At 54.8% G+C, this 15,175-nt stretch overlaps 1 protein-coding gene across 3 annotated transcripts; it reads left to right on the top strand.

Moving 5' to 3' along the window:
• The first annotated feature begins 562 nt into the window (after window positions 1–562).
• On the top strand, window positions 563–11,796 carry gal3st4 (galactose-3-O-sulfotransferase 4). Of its 3 annotated transcripts, XM_030088351.1 has the most exons (5): window positions 563–771; window positions 802–848; window positions 7,629–7,745; window positions 8,758–9,058; window positions 10,344–11,796. In XM_030088351.1, the coding sequence occupies exons 2-5, from the start codon at window positions 826–828 to the stop codon at window positions 11,439–11,441; spliced, it is 1,539 nt and encodes a 512-aa protein (XP_029944211.1). In that variant the 5' UTR covers window positions 563–771; window positions 802–825; the 3' UTR covers window positions 11,442–11,796. The 3 variants fall into 3 exon arrangements, with proteins under 3 accessions (XP_029944211.1, XP_029944212.1, XP_029944210.1); XM_030088352.1 differs by having other exon boundaries at window positions 563–848; window positions 8,761–9,058; XM_030088350.1 differs by having other exon boundaries at window positions 563–848.
• Window positions 11,797–15,175: the final 3,379 nt, after the last annotated feature.

Here is a 15,175-nt window from a genome sequence, read left to right as displayed (position 1 = left end):
GGTTCTGCTTGTCCGTCGCCGTGATGAATTATTCCAACATGGCGCCGGACTCGTCCAGAGAAGATGAATTTAACGACAGCTTTAGGAAACATGGATATAAAGATGAGAGCAGAACGATGAGGACGTTTTCAAAGCTGTAGCATCAAAGCTAGTCCAGACCGAATGACAGAAAAATGGCCGACAGTCTGTTTTGTTTACTTCCTGGAGATGCGACTACGTCACGGACCTCCTGTCCAATCAGAACGCTTCACAGCCCCCGGTTCTGAGGGGGATTTAATCCTTCATGTATCATGAAAACACCGAGATCAGGAACAGAAGTCACTACATTCAGAAATCAACAGAAATGACTTCATTCAGAATAAACCAACAGCATGAGAGAGAGAGAGAGAGAGAGAGAGAGAGAGAGAGAGAGAGAGAGAGAGAGAGAGAGAGAGAGAGAGAGAGGTAGACTGGTGCTGGATGCAGATTTTCATCTGGTGGCCAGCAGCCTCGGTGAGGAGCTTTTATTTTGTCATCCGGCGGAAGTGTCCCTCCCCCGGTGCTGCGCTCGCTCCCGGGGAGAGCGAGGCTGCGAGGCGGAGGAGCGGAGCGGAGCGGAGCGGAGAGCCGCGGAGCTGGTCCCTGAACCCGGGGAGGAGCGGCGGAGCGAGGCGGCACCGAGCGGCCCGGAGCACCACGGTCTCTGCGGGCCCGCGGCCCCACCGGCGGACCGGCGGCGGCGGCAAGCCTCCGAGATGCTCCGAGCTGCCCGCGGCTGCACAACGACACGGACCCCGGCCCCGGTCCCGGCCCCGGCCCCGGCCCCGGCCCCGGGACGCAGCCGCGATGTTTTTCAGACGCAGAGCCAGGTAACGAGATCCGGTCCGGCGGTGGGGGGCTGGGGGCCCGGGGGGGCCGGGGGAGGCCGGGGAGGGGGGCCGCTCCGGGGGGGGGGGGGGGGGGGGGGGGGGGGAGCGGGGGATGCAGCCGGGATGCACGGATCGGTCCGTGCGGGATCGGCGGGGATCCGGGGGCCTTTCTCCTCCCTGAACCAGCACATCTGTGGGGACCGCTCCCAGCTGCACGGGGCGCGCGTCTGTGCGCGCGCGTGTGATTGCATGCATTTGTGTGCATGCATTTTGTGTGCGTGTCTGAGTGTGCGTGTGTTTCGCAGACTAAATGCTCCTTTGTGTTGTGGCTGGTTCCTCACTGCTCAGATTTGGTTCTCGGTTCCTGGTTCTCCCCGTTCCCCGGTTCCCCTGCTCGGTTCCAGCAGGCCTCGGTTCCTGGTTCTCCCCGTTCCCCGGTTCCCCTGCTCGGTTCCAGCAGGCCTCGGTTCCTGGTTCTCCCCGTTCCCCGGTTCCCCTGCTCGGTTCCAGCAGGCCTCGGCTCCTGGTTCCTGGTTCTCCCCGTTCCCCGGTTCCCCTGCTCGGTTCCAGCAGGCCTCGGCTCCTGGTTCCTGGTTCTCCCCGTTCCCCGGTTCCCCTGCTCGGTTCCAGCAGGCCTCGGTTCCTGGTTCTCCCCGTTCCCTGGTTCCCCTGCTCGGTTCCAGCAGGCCTCGGTTCCTGGTTCCTGGTTCTGCATGTTTCTTGGTTCCAGGTTCCACAGTTCTCAGTTCTTCATTTCGGATCCCTGCTGTCTGGTTCCTGGTTCTTGGTTATTGGTTCATCATGTATCTGGGTTTTTGGTTCCTGGTTTCTGGTTCCTTTAAGACGTTCTGGTTCCGTGTCCAGACCGAAGACATCCGGCAGATCTGAGCCTCGCCAGATAATCTGTTCCTGATTGAAAGATAGAATTTCCTGACTTTAATCTGGATTCTCAGAATAAAGCCTCAGAACGTAAAGGAACCCTGGATTCTGGTTCTGATGTTCATTGTGACTTTAATCTCACAATTCTGAGAAAAACGTTGATAAAGTGTGTGAGGTCTAATCCTGTCTGGGATTAGAGCCGCTTCATCTTCAAGGAGAACAGAGGAGGTGAACTCTGAGGCTCCATAAGGAGCTTTAACCTGCAGGTCTGGGTAATCCCTGCAGTCTCTGCTCCAGACTGCCGATCAGGGTCCAGGAGTCAGGTCTGGGTGGTTCTGCAGCTTTCTGAGCGTGAGCGGGGAATCCCGGCGAGTCTCGGCACGCCGACCGGTTCCCTCCTGCCTGTTCCGGCCGGGAGGCTCCGCTGTGTGGAGCTGCTGTTCCGTCGTCTCAGTTCTCCACGGTTCGCGTTCAGAGTGGATTGTTCTCTGTGGTTTCATTACAGAAGCAGCCAACAGCACCAACTAGTGGAGCAACCTGAGAACCACGTGGTTTCCACAGTCTCTCCTGTTTCCATAGAAACAGACATTGTGGTGTAAACGCAAAACCTCTCTGAAGCAAAACCGCGGCGTTTTCTCTTCAGACGTGGCGAATGTGGACTCTCAGTGAGAGGCAGACGGACCTGCGCTCACACAGCAGTCATGCTACATTAGCATTAGCATTAGCATCAGTCCCCAAAGCAGCTACTGCACGCCGCTAATGCCTTTGAGTGGTGGAGGATCTGTTTCGGGGTGATTTGGGGGGGGTGGAGGATCAGGGACCTGCTGCACAAAAGTAGGATTCATTGATCCAGGACCAATAACTGATCCAGGCTCATCCAGTCCAGAACCACTGGGTTCAGGATCACTTGGTTGCACAAAAGACCAATCCAGGATTAGAGCACACGGATTCATCCAGCCAGGTGAAACGATCCAGGATCAGCACCGGCACGCTTCCTCAAACAGACCCCCGCCATCGATCACAGAATCATGGATTCACCATGGCAACCAGAGAGGAGTCCTGAGTGGAGGATGAGTCTTGGGTGGAGGAGGATCTCTTTTGGCCCCTGCCTCCCACCACAGACCGTCCCCATGTCGACCCTGCGAGGCAGCCAGTGCATTGATGCTCAGTTCCTCTATGAGGTCCAGGTTCTCCAGGTTCTCCAGGTTCTCCGGTCTCAGCTGCCAGTGAGGACCGTCCTCTGCTCACGTCTCTTTCAGTCTGAGAGCTGCTGCTGCCGTCGTTTGCCGCCCACGCCGTGGCGTCTCCCACTCAGAACAGAAGCCTGGTTGTTCTCTGTGACGTCTGCTGGAATTTGAGTTTCCCTGTGGAAATGTTCTCAGTGTTCCAGAGCTCTGGTGTCAGGATCAGGGCTTTCAGTGGTCGACTCATCATTGTCTCCTCTGTGTTGGAGCTCCGGTCCTTGGAGGTCGTCCCTGGTGGTCCTTGATGGTTCTTCGTGGTCCCTGATGGTCCCTGATGGTCCCTGGTGGTCCCTGGTGGTCCCTGGTGGTCCCTGGTGGTCCCTGGTGGTCCAGCAGCTGGGAGGTGTTTCAGGTGTTGGTGACGCGTCGAGGAGCAGATAAGAAGGTCTTCCTCTCTTTTTCTGTGTGTAATGTAAACAGGAAGCAATACTGCCCCCAGCACTTCCTGTAGTGAACTGCAGTGCCAGAAGCCGGTGTGTGATTTTATCATGCAGCAATTTCCCAAAAAAAAACACAATTCATCCACGCAAAAGATTTCATGTCAGCGAATTTTTGACTAGTTGTTGCATCTCTGATCAGGAACACATTCAGCAGTGCGTCAGAACCCGAGTCCTCCGTTCTCAAAGATCAACATGCAGCATCGAGAACGTAAAGCTCATTTATCTGGAGTCACATCAGTCCTGTCCTGTGGAGGACAAGCGCTAATGCTAACAGCTGCTACAGACAGACAGCAGCTTCACAGAGTTAAGGGAACTGTAAAGGAGAGGTGCATCATGGGAATGCGAGTGTGCGTTGATGCTGCTGAGTTTTGCAAAGCCTCATTTGTGACGGATATAAACACTGATCTGGACAATGGTGACGTCTACATGAAATACCTGTCTGCAACTGGGTGGAGACCCATGGCGGCCAATCAGAGACTAGCAGGACCGAGATGGTGACATCACCACGACATCATCGTGACTGCCAGAGACAGGATGACATCACCGTGACTTCCAGAGACAAGATGATGACATCACCATGACTTCCAGGGACAATATGGTGACATCACCACGACATCATTGTGACTGCCAGAGACAACATGGTGACATCACCATGACATCGACTGCCAGAGACAACATGGTGACATCACCAGGACATCACAGTCCTGTTGCTGTCACTTGCAGGTGAATTTGTTTGGAGGAGTCTCCAACACGTTGCCCTGACGTCGCTCAGTGGGGGCGCAAGCCATGTTTTGGTCTCCCGATTGGCCCGAGTCACCATGATGTCTCTTCCCGGGAGGTCAGGCCCTCACCACATGGAAGCGATCTGTTGTTAGCCTGCTAATGTCACGTTGCTTCGGGACTGGACTGACCCGTCAGCCGACGGCGTTCGGTCTAGTCCTCAGATCTCAACCGGTCTTTTTCTGGTCTCGTGCTTCAGGCCAGCGGCCATGTTGGCCTTCAGCTCGTCACGCCGCTCTGTGATTGGGGCGTTACTTTCTCCCTCTCAAGCACAACACATGAGGGCGGCTTGTATCTGCTCAGAGAGGAGAGAAACAGCAGCTTTTCCATGTGAGGAGGTTAAAATCAGCCTTCAGAGGAGAGAGAGGTCAGGAGGATGAATAATGAATGGATTACAGTGGAAGAGAAAAGAAACTCCAGGGACAGCACACACTTTCAGTGAACAACTGCATCCAAAAAAAAACAAAAAAAAACTTAAAATATCATTCATAGCCTAAAGCAGTGGTCGGCAACAATAATATCTGGCCGCCAGATGATTTAGAAAATGTGAGGCAGCTGCTTCACGAGGCAGTAACTCCGTCCATTAACCTGCCAGCGCCCGCTGTTCAGGGATCAGCGTGTTCAGGGATCAGCGTGTTGTTCAGGGATCAGCGTGTTCAGGGATCAGCGTGTTGTTCAGGGATCAGCGTGTTCAGGGATCAGTGTGTTCAGGGATCAGCGTGTTCAGGGATCAGCGTGTTCAGGGATCAGCGTGTTGTTCAGGGATCAGCTTGTTGTTCAGGGATCAGCGTGTTGTTCAGGGGTCAGCGTGTTGTTCAGGGATCAGCGCGTTGTTCAGGGATCAGTGTGTTCAGGGATCAGCGTGTTCAGGGATCAGCGTGTTGTTCAGGGATCAGCGTGTTGTTCAGGGATCAGCGTGTTGTTCAGGGATCAGTGTGTTCAGGGATCAGCGTGTTCAGGGATCAGCGTGTTCAGGGATCAGCGTGTTCAGGGATCAGCGTGTTCAGGGATCAGCGCATTGTTCAGGGATCAGCGCGTTGTTCAGGGATCAGCGCGTTGTTCAGGGATCAGCATGTTCAGGGATCAGCGTGTTCAGGGATCAGCGTGTTGTTCAGGGATCAGCGTGTTGTTCAGGGATCAGCGTGTTGTTCAGGGATCAGCGTGTTGTTCAGGGATCAGCGCGTTGTTCAGGGATCAGTGCGTTGTTCAGGGATCAGTGTGTTCAGGGATCAGCGTGTTCAGGGATCAGCGCATTGTTCAGGGATCAGCGCGTTGTTCAGGGATCAGCGCATTGTTCAGGGATCAGCGCGTTGTTCAGGGATCAGCGTGTTCAGGGATCAGCGTGTTCAGGGATCAGCGTGTTGTTCAGGGATCAGCGTGTTGTTCAGGGATCAGCGTGTTGTTCAGGGATCAGCGTGTTGTTCAGGGATCAGCGCGTTGTTCAGGGATCAGCGCGTTGTTCAGGGATCAGCATGTTCAGGGATCAGCGTGTTCAGGGATCAGCGTGTTCAGGGATCAGCGTGTTCAGGGATCAGCGTGTTGTTCAGGGATCAGCGTGTTGTTCAGGGATCAGCGTGTTGTTCAGGGATCAGCGTGTTCAGGGATCAGCGTGTTCAGGGATCAGCGTGTTCAGGGATCAGCGTGTTCAGGGATCAGCGTGTTGTTCAGGGATCAGCGTGTTGTTCAGGGATCAGCGTGTTGTTCAGGGATCAGCGCGTTGTTCAGGGATCAGTGTGTTGTTCAGGGATCAGCGTGTTGTTCAGGGATCAGCGTGTTGTTCAGGGATCAGCGCGTTGTTCAGGGATCAGTGCGTTGTTCAGGGATCAGTGTGTTCAGGGATCAGCGTGTTCAGGGATCAGCGCATTGTTCAGGGATCAGCGCGTTGTTCAGGGATCAGCGCATTGTTCAGGGATCAGCGCGTTGTTCAGGGATCAGCATGTTCAGGGATCAGCGTGTTCAGGGATCAGCGTGTTGTTCAGGGATCAGCGTGTTGTTCAGGGATCAGCGTGTTGTTCAGGGATCAGCGTGTTGTTCAGGGATCAGCGCGTTGTTCAGGGATCAGCGCGTTGTTCAGGGATCAGCATGTTCAGGGATCAGCGTGTTCAGGGATCAGCGTGTTCAGGGATCAGCGTGTTCAGGGATCAGCGTGTTGTTCAGGGATCAGCGTGTTGTTCAGGGATCAGCGTGTTGTTCAGGGATCAGCGTGTTCAGGGATCAGCGTGTTCAGGGATCAGCGTGTTCAGGGATCAGCGTGTTCAGGGATCAGCGTGTTGTTCAGGGATCAGCGTGTTGTTCAGGGATCAGCGTGTTGTTCAGGGATCAGCGCGTTGTTCAGGGATCAGTGTGTTGTTCAGGGATCAGCGTGTTGTTCAGGGATCAGCGCGTTGTTCAGGGATCAGTGTGTTCAGGGATCAGTGTGTTCAGGGATCAGCGTGTTGTTCAGGGATCAGCGTGTTGTTCAGGGATCAGCGTGTTGTTCAGGGATCAGTGCGTTGTTCAGGGATCAGCGTGTTCAGGGATCAGTGTGTTCAGGGATCAGTGTGTTCAGGGATCAGCGTGTTGTTCAGGGATCAGCGTGTTGTTCAGGGATCAGTGTGTTCAGGGATCAGTGTGTTCAGGGATCAGTGTGTTCAGGGATCAGCGTGTTGTTCAGGGATCAGCGTGTTGTTCAGGGATCAGTGTGTTCAGGGATCAGTGTGTTCAGGGATCAGTGTGTTGCTCTCAGCATTGAAGGAGCTGCAGTCTCTCAGCTGCGAGGCGTTCAGGGTCCACAGTCACAGTCACTGTTCTCAGGGTGTTTTTAAGTCAGAATTGGTTTATTCTGAATCCAGTAATTCAGAATTATGTTGATGAGCGTTGTGTTTCCATGGGAAACACAAAGGATTAACTCCTCTCTGACGCCGGGGTCTGGGCAGCGTTCTGATTGGACGGGGCGGCCGGTAAATAAACCGTCTCCGTATGAGATGAAACGGTCTTCCTGGAGTACCGGTCTTCCTGGAATGCCGGTGTTTCCGTGAGTGCTGCAGCCGAAGCTGTGGCTCCCCCTGGTGGAGGGAGGGTGAATCGATGGTAGGAAGCTGAGGTGTGTTTGTGGAGCGGCGGACTGGACCTTTCAGGGAGCGTTTCAGCCGGCCGGTCAGAATCCGGCCCGGCTGCTCTCCTGGCTGGGTTCTCTGGGTTCTCTGGGTTCTGTCCTGGCTGGGTTCTCTGGGTTCTCTGGGTTCTCTGGGTTCTGTCCTGGCTGGGTTCTCTGGGTTCTGTCCTGGCTGTGAGGATGCTGATGTGTCAGCTATGTTTGTTTTATGACTCACTCCCTCCCTACCCTCCCCCTCCCCCACCAGGCCTCTCTCCTCCTCCCTCCCTCCATCTCTTTGTCCTCCTGTCCTTCCCTCTGTCCCTCTAACGGTGTCTCTGTCCCCCCCCGGCGCCCCCTGCAGGATGCTGCGCTGGCTGGTGTGCGGTCGCCTGGGCCCGGTGTGGATGTGGAAAGCCCTGCTGCTCTTCGTGGCCATCGCCTTCGCCGGACAGCTGCTGGGCGTCATCTTCAACAAGAGGTGGGCGGCGGCGGCGAGGAAGAGTCAGGAGAGTTCAGCCGTCTGCCGTCAGACCCAGCCTGGACGGAGGCCTGGACGTCATCCCCTCCGTCCAGTTTCAGACAGTTTCATACTGGAGCGGCGTACGAAGCTCCTCCCACTGTCCTCTTTGTCTCAGAGGGACGTCTGTCTCTCTGCAGTCGTCTCTGACCGAAGCCAGACCGCCATTCCTGACCTGTAGGACAGTCTGTCCGTCAGCCGCTGTGGCGTCTCTGTCTTTACAGCGTTCAGTCCTCTGGCTGTTCAGCAGGGGGGACAGACGCGAGGACAGCTCCTCTGAGACACTGAGACACACACACACACACACACACACACACACACACACACACACACACACACACACACAGCTGTCTGCTCCACATGTGACTGTCACCACAGCAGTGAGGAAGTGAGGGGAGCAGCACAGGAGCCCGGTTCTCCACTTGAACCCTTGTCCCCCCCCCCCCCCCCCCCCCCACACACACACACACACACACACACACACACACACACACACACACACACAGCTGTCTGCTCCACATGTGACTGTCACCACAGCAGTGAGGAAGTGAGGGGAGCAGCACAGGAGCCCGGTTCTCCACTTGAACCCTTGTCCCCCCCCCCCCCCCCCCCCCCCCCCCCCCCCCCCCCCCCCACACACACACACACACACACATCCTACTGACCAGAGCACTCCTTGTGAGGGCCCGTTTTGACTGTCCCTCAGACTGTCCCTCAGACTGTCCAGGTGTCCCTCAGACTGTCCAGGTGTCCCTCAGACGGTCCCTCAGACTGTCCAGGTGTCCCTCAGACTGTCCCTCAGACTGTCCAGGTGTCCCTCAGACGGTCCCTCAGACTGTCCAGGTGTCCCTCAGACTGTCCCTCAGACTGTCCAGGTGTCCCTCAGACGGTCCAGCTGTCCCTCAGAGAACATGCCGGCTGTCCAGGAGATGTGGAGAGTGACAGTGTCCCCTGTGTCCCCTGTGTCCCCCAGCAGCGTCCCGCCGGCGCCCCGGTCCGTCTTCTCGTCCCCTGACGCCCAGGGCCCCCCGCTGGGCGCGTGCCGGCCGCACACCCACATCATGTTCCTGAAGACGCACAAGACGGCCAGCAGCACGGTGCTCAACCTGCTGTACCGCTTCGGCGAGGAGCGGCGGCTGCGCTTCGCCCTGCCGCCGGGCTACCAGCTGGGCTACCCGCTGCCCTTCAACGCCCACCGCGTCAAGGGCTACCGCGGGCCGCGCGCCGTGGAATTCCACATCCTGGGCAACCACATGAGGTTCAACAAGCTGGAGGTGAGAGCCCTCCTGACAGGACCTCTGCTCAGCCTGGACCGCCAGACGGTCTCCGTGCTCAGGGCTTCACGGGGAAACAGTCTGGGACCGGCGGTTTGAATCTGACTTCTGCCGGGCCAATCACAGCCCAGGAGAGGCGGGAGTGAGCGTCATATGATAACTCCCCCAAAACTAAGGATCGACCGATATGGCTTTTTTAGGGCCGATGCCGATTATTGGTACTTATGGAAACCGATAACCGATATGTCGAACCGATATTCATTTGCTGTAAAAATGAACATTTTGGCGTCAAAATGTATCCGTGGGCGGGACATTGTTCCACCGCCCAGAGGAGTGACTCCAGGCAGAGAGAGACGGCTGAATATATGACCCACAGAGCAAGTTTTTAAATACATTTATTTTATCGGCTATTGGTGGAAAAAAAGGCCGATGCCGATTATTAAAAAATTGCCCAATATCGACCAATTATCGGCCAGGCCGATAATTGGTCGATCCTTAACCAAAACAGTCCTGATGGCGGCTGCAGCACAGCAGGCTTTACCACGGCTCTGTCTGGAGTTTTGAACGAACTGAATTTGTCGCTGAAACCACAGCAGGAATCTGCTCTGAAGGCTTTTCTTTAACCCCCAAATTCCACCGGACGCCAAGGTGCCGCGCCGCCTTCCAGAAGCGCCGGTGATACGACGGATCACCAGAACGCTGGCGCCACGGTGCTGGTGATTCACTTCAGGTCTATTTTCTGCGCCGCCGCTTCCAAACGGTGTGGCGCTGCGACGCGCTGTGCTCCCGGTGTGCGCTGACTTCAGGAACAAGACGCCGGCGCGGCGTGGCGTGGCGCGGCGCTTTAGCGTCCGGTGGAATTTGGGGGTAAAACGGACGTATTCTCCACTCTCCCCACATAGATTTTTAAGACAAACGGCAGAAATCGTTCACCGAAGAGTTGTCTCGACTACCTGCCATGATCCCATGTCCTGGACTACAAAACGACGACGGCGGAGCTGCGTACGTCTTATTGTCGTTGCGTCACAGCCTTGTTTCTTGGATTGGTTCTCTCCGCTCAATAGTCCCGCCTCTCGTTGCCAGTTTGAAATTCTGCCCCGACGGCGCCGCGCCAGACGGTCTTTATATGTGTGGAACAGATAAAGTCAGTCTGGCACGCCAGGGTAGCTTTAGTCCACACTGCTTCAGTCTCACACTGTTTCAGTCTGTCCTAAGCTGCAGCGATAACGGGACCATGTGTTGTGTTGTGCGTTGTGTTGTGCGTTGTGCGTTGTGTGTGTTGCAGGTGGAGAAGGTGATGCCTGCGGATACCTTCTACTTCTCCATCATCCGGGACCCGGTGGCTCTGGCTGAATCCTCCTTTGCGTATTATAAAGAGGTGGCCCCCGCCTTCCGGAAGGCCAAGGGTCTGGGCGACTTCGCCGAGGACCCCCACAAGTACTACGACCCCCGTCTGCGCAACAACCACTACGCCCGCAACCTGCTGTGGTTCGACTTCGGCTTGGACCACAACGCCAACTTCTCGGCGGCGCTGGCTCAGCGCGGCGAGGCCATGATCCGGCAGACCTTCAAGCTCATCCTGGTGTCCGAGTACTTCGACGAGTCCATGATCCTGCTGAGGCACGCCCTCTGCTGGCCGCTGGACGCCGTGGTGTCCTTCAGCCTCAACGCGCGGCAGCAGAAGCCCGGCGGCCTCGGGGCCATCGGGGGCAGCTGGGTGGACAAGGCGGCCGCTGTGGCAGGGGTTGGCGTCAGGGCCGGCCGCCAGGCCAAGGCGCCGCCGGACCTGTCCCTGACGGCGGACCAGCGCGAGAAGCTGCGGCAGTGGAACGCCTTGGACTGGCACATTTACAAAGCCTTCAACCGCACCTTCTGGAAGGAGGTGGACCGCTTCGGCCACGCCCAGATGGCGCGGGAAGTGGCCCTCCTCAGGCTGCGGCGGGACGACCTCGCTCGCGCCTGTCTCAGGGACGGTGGCAAGCCAGTGGAGGCGCACCGGATCCGGGACAAGACCATCAGGCCCTTCCAGAGCGGGCTGGTGAAAATCCTGGGCTACGAGCTCCACCCGGGGCTGGACAACGCCACCAGGGCCGCCTGCCTGAGGATGATCCGGCCCGAAATCCAATACAAGGACGTGTTGGATAGTAAACAGTTCCCCCGGGCTCAGTCCGTCCAGGGCCAGGCCCCGCCCGGCCCGCAGAGCCAGGGCCCGGCGGGGGTGGGGGGGGCCCCCTTCTTCAGACAGGGTCCATCCAGGACAGGAGACAAGGCGGTGGGCAGGACTGTGGAGGAGGGGGACAGGGACAGGGACTGGGACGGCAGCCGCCTGATGAGGAGCAACCAGACTTTGGTCCGAGCGCAGGAAGCAGGCAGGCTGAGGTAGTCGGACCTGGTTTCACCCCGACGCACCCCAGGGTTCAGCGCTGGGCCCACTTTAGTTTACATGTGAGGAAAGTCAAAGCCCCCGTTTGCACTGTTGTCCTCAGCACTCCTGCTTTGTCTCAGTGTTTCTGAGGTGTCCTCTGCGACGGCCTCCCGTCCCCAGGCCCGTTTACACGAACGCGTCTTCAAGAGAAACCGCAGAAGGCTTTCACCTGCCGACATACGTGACCGTGACACCTTCTTAAAGGGGCTGTATCATGCAAAATTCACTTTTTGTATGTTTTAACCTTGTTATATAGTTATGTACTCACCAAAAACACCTCCAAAGCGTTTTTTTCCTTTGTGCCTGTGCGTTTGAGCTTTCCTCGTTGTTGTGCTGCTCAGAGAGGCAGCCCCTCCCGCACCGTGAAAACGCTCTGTTTCTCACATTGACGTCACACGGTGAAGATGGCTCCCCTGAGCCCCCCTCCCGCAGGCCCTCGGCAATCAGCGTTGCTGCTTTTTGTTCCGATTACGGAAATAAACTTTGACCATCGTCTGAAAGCAACAATCAAGCAAGAGCAAGAGTCTGAAGGGTCTGGAGGGTCTGAAGGGTCTGGAGGGTCTGGAGGGTCTGAAGGGTCTGAAGGGTCTGGAGGGTCTGAAGGGTCTGCGCTTGGTGAGTTTCTAACAGGAAAAGACGTTTTCGCGTGTCTTTGTGTGTAGAGAAGCTAGAGCTAAAGAGCTAAAGCTAGCCAACGTATTTGTTTTGAAACGCTGATTGGTTGAAGTAGCTGTAAGTCAAAGTCCACAGGGGGAGAGGCGGGATTTTCAGTGAAACAGAGCGTTTTCTCTTCCGGGTTTCAGAATTAACCCCAGAAAATCTTTTATTTCACACAAAATTACTTTAACTTAGCGCCAAAAACAAACTATTACCATGTTAATGCCATTTCTAGGGTTTGGACGAGCTAAAAAAGCAGGATACAGCCCCTTTAAATTGTAAAACTATTTCAAAACTGGCTTTTCTATGTCTACACGGGGAAAACACAACTTTTCTGAAACGCAGTTCTGTTTATGAGAGCCGTGGTTCCAGTCGGTCCCAGGAAGAACAGTGAGGACTTGAGAGAGTTTAACAAAGTCAACATGTCTTGTAGGGGTGTCAACGTCTACACGTCTAAACGTGTACACAGATAATGAATCATGACCGTTCAGGAAAATCAATCACCGTGTACAGACATGTTGCGTTCAAGTGGACTCGGGGACGCGATGGCAGCTAACAGCGAGCGGAGCGGTGTGGCAGCTTTTCTCACAAACTGTGGAAACAAACTGAGTCAGGAAGAGCTGGTTTATAACAGCAGTACGAGATCCAGGAGAGACCAGCTGTGATGGAAACACCCTAACAAGCTGGAGGGAGAGACGCTACCTCTAGCATCGATGCTAACGCTAGCTAGCTCACTAGCGCTAGCAGTTCACAAGCTAGCATGAAGGATTTTATAAACAAAAAAAAAATCAAGGAAATGTGACAAAACACTCAGTGAACATATCATCAACCTAACAGCTGGAACGGCCCTTCAGTCTGAGAACCAGTGGAATGTCTTTGATTTAATGGGATCATGAATGTATCTCAGTGGAGACAGAGCCCTCTAGTGGTCATATAGCGCCACTGCCATAGAAAAAGATAAATCTCTGACGTCACGTGTAGCCGGTCACACGTCGGTTTATACGTGTAGGAAAAATTGTAAACGTTGACACTCCTAATTTCTTAATACAGACGCCAGAAAAGGGGATTTACATGTGGTTACGTTACAAAAACAGCCCCGCCTAGTGGCTGGCGTGAGAACTACAGCTCGTAATCTGAACTCTTCTCAAACCAAAGCGAAGACCTGAAAAGTGTTTTCGTGTAAACGGGCCTAAAAGCGTCGGCTTGGGCGGCAACACCGAGTCAGATTTTCATATGAGTTGTGCTTCAATTGTGTTTTTTCGTGTGTGTGTGTGGGTGTGTGTGTGGTCCTGTTACCTCCAGTGACTCGGCTGAGCTGCAGCTTTCCTCAGAACCATCGCCTATGGCGGGAAAAACCAGGAAAAAATCCGTCAGATCAATGTGAACAGATGTTTCAAGTATTTTCAGAGTCTTCGTGGGTCAAACTGCAGCTGCTGTGTGGAAATGTCTCATGTCCCGCTGCATGGACAGAACCTTTATTTATTATCAGCTCTGCCTGTTTCCAAAGGGGGGTTAACTCTTTAACTTAGGTTTTAAACCACACACAAGACTAAAACGTCCTGAGTGTTCCCCTGGAGGTCAGTCCTGGTTTGGCCATGCAGTGGAGTCTTTAATAATGCTCCGTCCCCCCCGTCTCCGGCTCGCTGTCCTTCCCGTGGGGCTGAGTTCACGGCGGGGCGTGAGGAGGCGGTTCGGCCCCAGACTCTGCCTCATCAGCAGACGGCGGCGCTGCGGCGAGCCGTCCTTCCTGCGCAGACGGCCGCCGAGGTTTCACTCTCAGCCGTGTCTTCGTGTTCCCTCACGCTGTCAGGAAGAGGAAGAAGACTGTTTGTGGGAAGTCACACAGATCAACATCAGCATCGGCTTCACTTGCTCTCTGAATCATCCCGTTCTGACCCAGGCTGCTAGCAGAAGGAGTGGACCCAGGACAGAACCCTGGGGGACCCCTGGGACATTGAGCGTTGAGCAGTCGTGTCTTCAGGTTTTCAGGGACGTTACATCTCCCAGTTTACATTTTTCCACTTGGGGAATAATTTCCATTAGTATTAAAAACCAGTCCAGCTGTTCTCCTTGTTCTAAAGGTTCAATGTCTTCTCTCTGAGGGTTCAGTTTTATTTAGTGTGATGTGCTAAAGCATCTGTCTTGTTGTTCAGCTCTCACTTGCACTAAAGCGGAGGACGGAGTGACATGTGCTTCCTCACACAGCGGTACTGGCGGCTCTTCCTCTGCCCTGGAGGAACCCGGTCCCGATCCGGTCCTGCAGCCGGCTTCCTCAGACGGGCCTGTACATAGTGTAAAGGCTGCCGGGTCCGACCTCTGGCTCCTGAAGGTCAGGAGCAGCAGACAGTGTTACAGCTCCTCCGGAGAGCCAGTGTGTGTGCGTGGGCTTCGAACTTACTTGAAACTGTATTTTACTGAAACGTGTTGTAGATCACGCTCTGTGTGCATCTGGTGTTTCGTTCTTTCTTTTTCTAGTACTGAAATAAAGCATCCTTTCTTTAACTCCACCAACGGCCTGTTCACAGCTTCCTCATTCACTCTGGAGCCGGAGGGGCGGAGGGGTGGAGGGGCGGAGGGGAGGACAGAACGCAGGGAGCACCATAGAGCTGCACAACACATGCCCATAACCTCACCATGCTCCTCATGCAGACTGCAAAGGAAACACTCTACAATGCACAGCGAAATCTCACATTCACCTGATGTAGAACAATCTGCAGCAATAGTTTGCAGTAAAATATTTTGAAAGAAATGAGGATAGCTTTTAGAGTTCACCTCATTAATCGTGATGAAGCCCAGAATTAGGCTTAGGGCTGTTTTTCAGTTTGAAAACTGTATTTTAAACTTAGATATTGTATTACACTGGTCTACTTTAAATGAGAAGAAAATCCAACAAGGTGAAAAAGGAAAACGTTTCTCGGTGTTTCGGTGTCAGTCAAGACGCTCCGGTCAGAAATCAGTGGCTGCAGGAAGGAAGTGTCCTTCATCAAACTTCATCAGTGACTTTAAATTCAACATCTGAACTGATTGATTGACTG

This window comes from Salarias fasciatus, chromosome 3 (assembly GCF_902148845.1).
Source record: "Salarias fasciatus chromosome 3, fSalaFa1.1, whole genome shotgun sequence".
Lineage (NCBI taxonomy): Eukaryota > Metazoa > Chordata > Actinopteri > Blenniiformes > Blenniidae > Salarias > Salarias fasciatus.
This window is presented reverse-complemented; position numbering and strand designations above follow the sequence as displayed.

Coding starts and splice junctions, on each gene's coding strand:
- gal3st4 (XM_030088351.1), top strand. CDS start 826: ATGTTTTTCAGACGCAGAGCCAG. Junction 849..7,628: donor TTTTTCAGACGCAGAGCCAG/GTAACGAGATCC, acceptor CGCCCCCTGCAG/GATGCTGCGCTGGCTGGTGT. Junction 7,746..8,757: donor GGCGTCATCTTCAACAAGAG/GTGGGCGGCGGC, acceptor TGTGTCCCCCAG/CAGCGTCCCGCCGGCGCCCC.